The following is a 7682-nucleotide window of genomic DNA, read 5'->3' as shown; positions in this document are numbered from 1 at the left end:
ACGCTGTACATTTTCAATGTCCCCTATTTCTTACAAGAATTTGGGCGAGTTCGTAGGGTTTCACTTCTAAGGAGTAGCGCAAAAGACAGGAACGCAAGAAGGAACGTCTGATCTCTTTGTTCCTTCCTGCGTTCCGGTACGTCCTTTTCGCTACTTGTTCAGTAATCAGTACGAGCTTCGTCGGGCTATATCAGACCGTTATGTAATTGGCGATCAGTACTATACGCTCAAATGGAGGGCCAAGTCGTGCGTGCATACGTTCACGTAAGCGTCACATTCATAACCCATTCGGCTTCACGTATGCGTACCTGTATAGACGCCCCCCCCCCCCCCCGCCTGGTCTTTATTTGCTTAAAAAGAGGGCCGTGTACGTAGGCGCACACGCAAATGCGTGTGCCCGGGAGACAAAGTTTTGCGTTCTTCTGGCCCGAACATGTCACAGACACTTATCGGCCGGGTTCATGGACGTGCCCGGCGTGCAGCCGAACGCGATGGCGAAGTCGTGCATGTTTCGCAGCGGGCCGTTGACCCTGTACCATCCGGGACTGACCGGCCCGTTAGTCATCAGCTTGACCGCGAAGCGAGGGTTGAGCCGCTCGCAGTGGCTTCGCGCGTAGTACAGAAAGAAAAGCTGCTGTCCGCTAAGGTTCGGTGCTCCGGACAACCGGTAGTCGCCGTCGTGCGCCCCGAGCTGTCGAAGGTAGGCGTGAAACGCCGTGCGTACCGCCAGCAGGTCCAGGAGGTCCGAGGCCGACGTCCTGGCCGAGTTGAAGGGTACGCGGCTCGGGTTGAAGTCTATGTCCCTGTATTGATTCTCCAGGCAACGCCGCAGCCGCTCGAAGTAGTGCGACTCCTCGGACGCCGGTCGTTCGAGGTCGAAGTTAATGGCCTCGTGCCACAGGAAGCGGTGCAGCTCTCGATAGACTCGCGGCCCGACGCGCGGCAGGTGAAGGTGGGCGGTGCTCGAGTCGTTGGGCATCATGAAGTCGAAGACGGGCAGCGGTATTTCCAGGTGGTCGTACGGTGGGTCGAGCGTGGCCCACGCGTTCAGGAAGCCACCCGTCCAGGAGGTCTTGTTACCGAAGAGGAACTCGCGCTTCTTATGGGCCGCCGTGCGCATCCAGAAGTAGAAGAAGTGCGGCGTCGGGTGCCGCGGGTTGTTCGTGTACAGGCCCTCAGCGTACGACTCGGCGGCCTTCTGCTCGGACAGCCAGTACGGCATGAGGGCTTCCCAGTAGATGTCTTTAACTTGGTTGGTCGCGTGCTGCTTGAACGTGTTCCTAAACATGGTGGAATTCTGGAGGTCGGTGAGAAACGTCTTCTTCAGGACGTCCAGTACAGTTCGGATCACCGAGGGACCTCCCAGCAACTCGAGGGCCCTCTTGAACGTCAGGTAAAGCGGCACCGCGGGCTCGTAGCGTTCTAGGAAGCGAACGCACATCTGAGCCGGGTCCAAACGCTCTGAGAACTCGGCGTAACGGGAGTAGGCCACCGAGGCGAGCGTGGACCGGAGAGTCCAGTTGCTTATCAGGGGCGTCAGCTCAAGGACGACGCGAAAGGTGACGTAATTGAGCAGGTCATGCTTCGTCAGGGCGAGGGTGCGCATTCGGTCGAAGTAATCGGTGTCCGAAAGGTGGACGCTGGTCGTCTCCGGCATCGTCGAATCGCCACCCACCGCAGCTTCGAAAAACCTGTGCAAGTTTACGGTGCCGAGCCTGGGCAGGTCGATCATCTGACGCGTCGAGCAATTCTTGAGACGACCAGCGTCAAGAACGGCCCGGTTGGAGTTCAGCATTCGGCGAATCAAGGTTTCGATAGTCGTCACATTCGTCATCGCCGACGCTTCGAACGGAGCGGTCGTCTGCTTGGTCATTGCCTGGACAAGGAACTCGTAGGCCTTGCCGACCAGACGACCCGCGAGCTGCGGTTCTGAGCCTAGGAAGTGGCGAAGCAAAAGGTTGCGCGGCTGGCCGATTACAGCGCCAGTAAGACCGCGATACACGCTGAACAGCGTCTCCAAACCTATCTCGGAAAGCACTCGGCCCACCTTGACCGACAGCGTCTGGTCGGGAATGGCGCTGTCCGCCTTGTACGGCCACCCCTTCAGGTCTAGATGTCGTAGTACGGCATCCCTCACGTTGCGGAAGAGGTTCGGCTGCGGCCGGACGCACTCGTCGATGAAAAACTTGAGCTCCGGAAAGGGCGTCGCGTCCGAGCGGATCACGTTGACCAGCAGCTCGCTGAAGAGGTCGACGAGCGCGTAGTCGACTGAGACGCGGTCGCTCTGCACGTTAGACGGCTGTCGGTGCTGCCAGCGGACGCACACGTGCTGGTAAAAGTCGTCGCACGGTCTGATCTTGGGCTCCAGTTCGTCGACCAGCTTGACGCCTTGCTCGACGCACGCCTTGCTCGTACACTTGGTGCCCTTCAGCATCCTGTGGAGGCTCTTGCGAGGTCCTCGCGAATTCCTGGCCGCCGGTCGCCTCGCCTTGAACAAGTTGCGGTTCTCTTCGGGAGGCTGGATACGCCGGTCGTTGCCTTGGACACCGTCGGGCGACGCCCTGGGTGGAGCCGTGGCGTCGGCTTGGCCGTCGGAGTCGGTGTTGGACACATCGGTGCTGTTCTCGAACTCTTCGCCCTCTGCGCCCTTGGCGTCCTTGTTGGTGACGTCAGTGAGGACCATGGAACCGACAAGCAGCAGGCAGGCGACGGCGATGAGAAGGAAGGTAATGGCTCGCACGCTGGTGCCGCCGACGGCATTGCCGAATTCGGAGTTGGGTCTGGCGCGGTCGGCGTTGCGCTGCTGTTCGTCCGCTAGGCCTGGCTGATCCGCGGCGATGAGCACGAACGGCTCCTCCTGCACCGAGCCGAGGACGTTGGTGCTCGACTGTTCCTGCGGGGCCCTGCTGCTCCCGCCGCCGCGGGCAGCGCGCACGTTTTCGATGCGCGACATCGAGGAGCTGACGACGATCTCGTCCTGTGGGATGTCGAAGATGAGGTGCGACTCCTCGGCCATCCTAGACGCGTCCTCGTTTCTTGCTTCCTGCGAGCCCCAGTCCTGCGAAGCGACAGATGTGGTGCTGCTTCTTCTTGTGTCCTCGAGCGCGTGGCGCGTGAGCACGTTGGAGAAGTGTCCTCTTCTTCCTTTCTTGAACGGTGTTCACTGCGAGAAAAAAAAAAAATTCGGGTGTATAAGTTCTCACAGGAGCCCTCGAGGCGGCGACGAGACAAGAGCTCGACGTCCCCACGTGGGAGTGTAGACCCGATCGCGGTAAACCTTGGAGGACACTCAATAAAGTTTTTTACCAACAAAAATGGTTGATCCCCCAATTCTTGGCCAACAGTGGGTGCGAGTCACAGTGAATAACAATTTGGCGATTCGGGTGGATGGATGGATGGAATAAAATTTATAAATGTTCTGCAAGATGCGCGCGGACGGAAGGACGGACGGAAAAAACTTTATTAAGAAAAAAAAAACACCTGCAAGGTTGCCGGCCCGGGCTCAGGCCACCCGGGCATTATGTGCGGTGAGGCATAGCCTTTCCACCGCTGCCCGGGCCCGCTGGAATGCCCACAGTTGTTCTTGTAGATCTAAGCTAGTCAGAGCGTTTAGCCATCGCTCCTCGAGAAGGTCCGCTCCTATGTTGTCGTCTTTGTATATTGTGCTGATCCGTGCCATAAGATATGTGCCATATCTGCGTGTTCGTGCTTGCAGAGCATACAGCTCGCTTCTGGGTATTGTCTGGAATTTACTCTGTTTAGGTGTACTAACGCGTTTATAAACGCGTTCGCGGCATGGCTCCCACGTTGGGACTGAAAGGCCTAGCCTGACAGACGCACTGCGGGCTTGCTGGCCGGCCCATTTCTGGTCGGCTATGCTGGAGCTCCGCAGGGAAGCGTCCCACCTTGCCGAAGTAGCATCGGGTGGTAGCGAGTCTGTACGGATTCACTGTTACGAAACGGCGCAACTGGAAAGACGATCGAACAGAAGACAGCTGTCGGCGCATGCGTTCGTGTGTCGTATGTGTGATCGTCTTATTCAGTAGCGCAGTTTCACGTGAACTCCCAGAGTCCCTAATGCATTCGCCTAAGACGACCCCATTCAACAGCATCCCTCGATATCCATGTTTTATATCCATTCTTTTATTTGTTTATCTGGCTTCACCTAAAGAAGTTTACATCGTTATCAATAGTATTAAGAATACAAGTGCTCGTCTCGATAAGCTTTATGCTGTTAACATAAAACTGATAGCGCATTCAGTCGGCCATTCATTATGTCACATTATCAGTCTTTCGTTTCAAGCTGGTTTCTTTGTAACAGCGCTGAGAAAAGCCGAAGGTTATTCTCGTTTTTAAGAAAGACTACAAGCGTTTAATCCAGGGGTCTCAAATCACCTCAGCTCAAACTCACGACAGCGATCCGCAGTCGAGAAACGTTCCGATTTGGAAGAAGGCCTTTCGTATCTCATAATAATCGTTAGGTGTAACTTCCCAAAACCACCATGATGATGAGAGACGCCGTAATGGGTGGGGGGGGGGGTGATGGGGGTTCCGGAAATTTCGACCACCTGGGGCTCTTTAACGTGCACTTAAATCTAAGTACCCGGGTATTCTTTTGCATTTCGCCCCCATCGGAATGAGGCCGCCGTGGTCGGGAATCGAACCCGCGCCTTCGTGCTTAGCAGCGCGGCACCCTACGTGCTGAGCTACCACGGCGGGTCCTTCCTTATCTCACATATGGGTCATTTCTGAAGGTGATGTTGAAAGGGATTTGGCGTCTCCAGAATGGCTATAATCTGGACGCCGATTATGAAATATAGAGATTTACTCCACAGCTATGTTCAGCTCATGGTGACCGCGACGGGTGCTTCACACATAAAAAAAGTGCTCCAGACCAGTTACGTCTGTGTAGCTTACCCGAACATAACCTTAATAATCGCAACAAGCGAGAAAATAATGCGAGATACTATTTAGCAAAGTCACGAAACTTTATTCCTTGTAAGCACAATATAACTGCCGCAGTTCTGAACACGCTGGCTTGATGGCTGGAAACTAGGGGTGTGCGAATATCAAATTTTTCGAATACGAATCGAATACGAATATCCACCTTCGAATATCGAATCGAATATCGAATATCAAAGGAAAAATGCCTCCACAGTAACGATATTTTATTTAGCATGTAGCTATTTGAGAAAAAAAAAAAACATTAACAGCCTGACTGGCCACACAACATACCCTGCTATCTCCAGAACACAATGTCCAGGCTAGCACAATGCACATCACAACACAAGCAAATATCACGGCACAATGAAAGTAATGACTAGATGTTATCATGAAGAAATATGAGTTGCTCCACATGATCAGGCAGCAGGCGCTCCCTTCTAACAGAGACACCCCCCCCCCTTCCACTGAAAAGGCACGCTCGCTTGGAACAGAAGTGGCTGGTATAGGGAGGTACATGGGGCAAAGCTTTGCCAGACTGGGGTATCTGAAGGTGTCTATAGTCCGCCACCAGTCACATGGGTCACTGTCTTTCTTCAGAAGTGGTCCCGCATAGTGAACGAGTGGTAGTGCGGCACGTTACGGCCGCATAATATTGAAAATGTACGGTTACATGATCGCCAACAGTGCTGCACGTCGGAGATGCACCAGCAATAAATCATACGTATTGGGGCGCTCGTCGCAGGCAGATGTCGTGCTCCGTGTATTTACGATGTTTATCGCTCCTCTTGGCAATGTTTTTAGCTATACGAACGCATCAGAAATGTGGAAGACGAGTTATTTACATGATAATCGAATCGCATATTAGAATTTTTCGGAATATTCGAAGTTATCGAATATTCGAAACTTTTCGAATACACGATTTTCGAATCGAATACGAATATTTCGAATGTAATATTCGACGAATATTCGAAACTTTCGAATATTCGCACACCCCTACTGGAAACGCTTTGCTGTGACGAGAGGAGATACGTCCTCATTGACTCCTTGAGCGGAGACGATCCTCGAGGTCGATCGCTGGCGTTCATCAGTCATCCTCGACCGGACAGCAGACTTGTTCATTAGGAAAAGAAAGTATAGGAAGAAGACATTCACGTGCGGCCCGCGGGCCGCGTGTGTGGGACCACTGGTTTAACCTCGAACCCCCCGCCCATAGCAGTTCTTTCGTTTTTCACTAAAGCAATCGAAAACCTCTTAGGGACGTTTAAAAAGATATATGGACTAGTTTCTTACTTTTTCAAGTAATAAGTTTGGTTGCAGACGGGGACTAAACTGAATTAGCTCTAATGCCACTAACAGGACAGATAATATTACATAGCCAATGTTGTTGGTGGCGTTTTGTTGACCTTTCAAGAGGATTTCAGTTTGAGTTTCAGTTTCAGTTTATTAATAATTGAAGTTACAGTGATTGGTACAAACAAATATGCAGACGATGGTACCAAAGTCAATGACTGCAAACCCTCGAATTCTATTATGCTCGACATTTTATTTCAGAAACTGGGATCCATTGGTCAGCGGGCGTCGCTAATGATATGTCCCGCAGCGTGATTGGCTGAAATATTCTCTTACGAAAATTTTTAGCGTAAGACGTGTTTCTGAACGCGGGCCCTGGAGTCAGTCGGTGTACCTGGGCCCCCATTAGAAGTAATTCCTAGATACTTGCATGGTCGCAAACAATTGATATATTAGTGTCCTGTGCATATTCTAATCCCAGAACATCAGCATCGACATTCCACGAGGGCCAATATTGGGCCCGCTTTTATTTTTTTAATTTAAATCAATGATCTTCCGCAATATCTTGTACATTCACCCTCTGTACTTTGTGCGGACTATACCACTATACTAACTGCCGATAAAGACGTCTACTCGATGTCGTTTGTTTGAATATCGACTTGATGAATGTTGTTAAATGGTTCAATGAGAATTATTTAAATATAAAACTAAAAATGTAACGTCGTCATATTTTCGTCATATAAAGAAATTATTCCTAACAATCTTTTTGTGAGCAATACATGCTACTTACAGTGCAATGTTCCTCGGGGTGTGTAACCAGACGCACATATATAGTGTACCCTATGGTGAAATAGCACACTTCTGAGGCAGTTCAATTCACATACTTTGTTGCTTATACGCGTAAAGCATCGCATGGCATTGAAATCTTGCTAGAAGTTTGCCCTTCCTATCGTTTCGAAATTTTGATGTCGCTTTACTGCGCTTTCTTGCATAGCAAAAAAGACTGGAGGACGCTTAAGCTTCGCCTTCAAGAGTAGAACGCAATAGAACCTCTTTGGCGTTGCCATGGGGAACGGCGCGCCTGGTTCAAAGGTTCCGTTTTCGCCGAACTGCGCTTTGCCCGGCGCCCTGCTTCGCTCACGCGGTCGCGTCTGAGTGGTAGTTTCGGTATCGCGTACTGCCGCGTGTGCTTTGCGCGCTCGTGAACGTCGGTCTGACAGAAAGTTCGACAAAATGCCGCATGCATGTGATGTTGCCGGATGCTCAAATGGTGCCCGCCGCCAGCGCACGCCGCCGTGCAGTAAAGGCGGGCAACGTTGGGCACGGCAGCAGTGACGTGAGAAAGACCGCTTTCAGGCGGGTGATCTGAAGTGCGCTAACGCGATGCGGACCACTGAAACGTGATTTTATTTCAAAATAAGCATTTCCTTGGCACATAAGTAGCACTA

The 7682-nt window shown here is 51.9% G+C and overlaps 1 protein-coding gene across 1 annotated transcript; it reads right to left on the bottom strand.

Annotated features, from left to right (window-relative positions):
- Positions 1 to 436: 436 nt before the first annotated feature.
- LOC119398867 (membrane metallo-endopeptidase-like 1) lies at positions 437 to 3016 on the bottom strand. Its single transcript, XM_037665684.1, has one exon. It carries the CDS (start codon positions 3014 to 3016, stop codon positions 437 to 439), a length of 2580 nt encoding a protein of 859 aa, XP_037521612.1.
- Positions 3017 to 7682: the final 4666 nt, after the last annotated feature.

The sequence above is a fragment of the Rhipicephalus sanguineus genome, chromosome 7, assembly GCF_013339695.2.
Source record: "Rhipicephalus sanguineus isolate Rsan-2018 chromosome 7, BIME_Rsan_1.4, whole genome shotgun sequence".
Lineage (NCBI taxonomy): Eukaryota > Metazoa > Arthropoda > Arachnida > Ixodida > Ixodidae > Rhipicephalus > Rhipicephalus sanguineus.
Note: the sequence above shows the minus strand (reverse complement) of the source record. Positions and strands in the feature narration are given on the sequence as shown.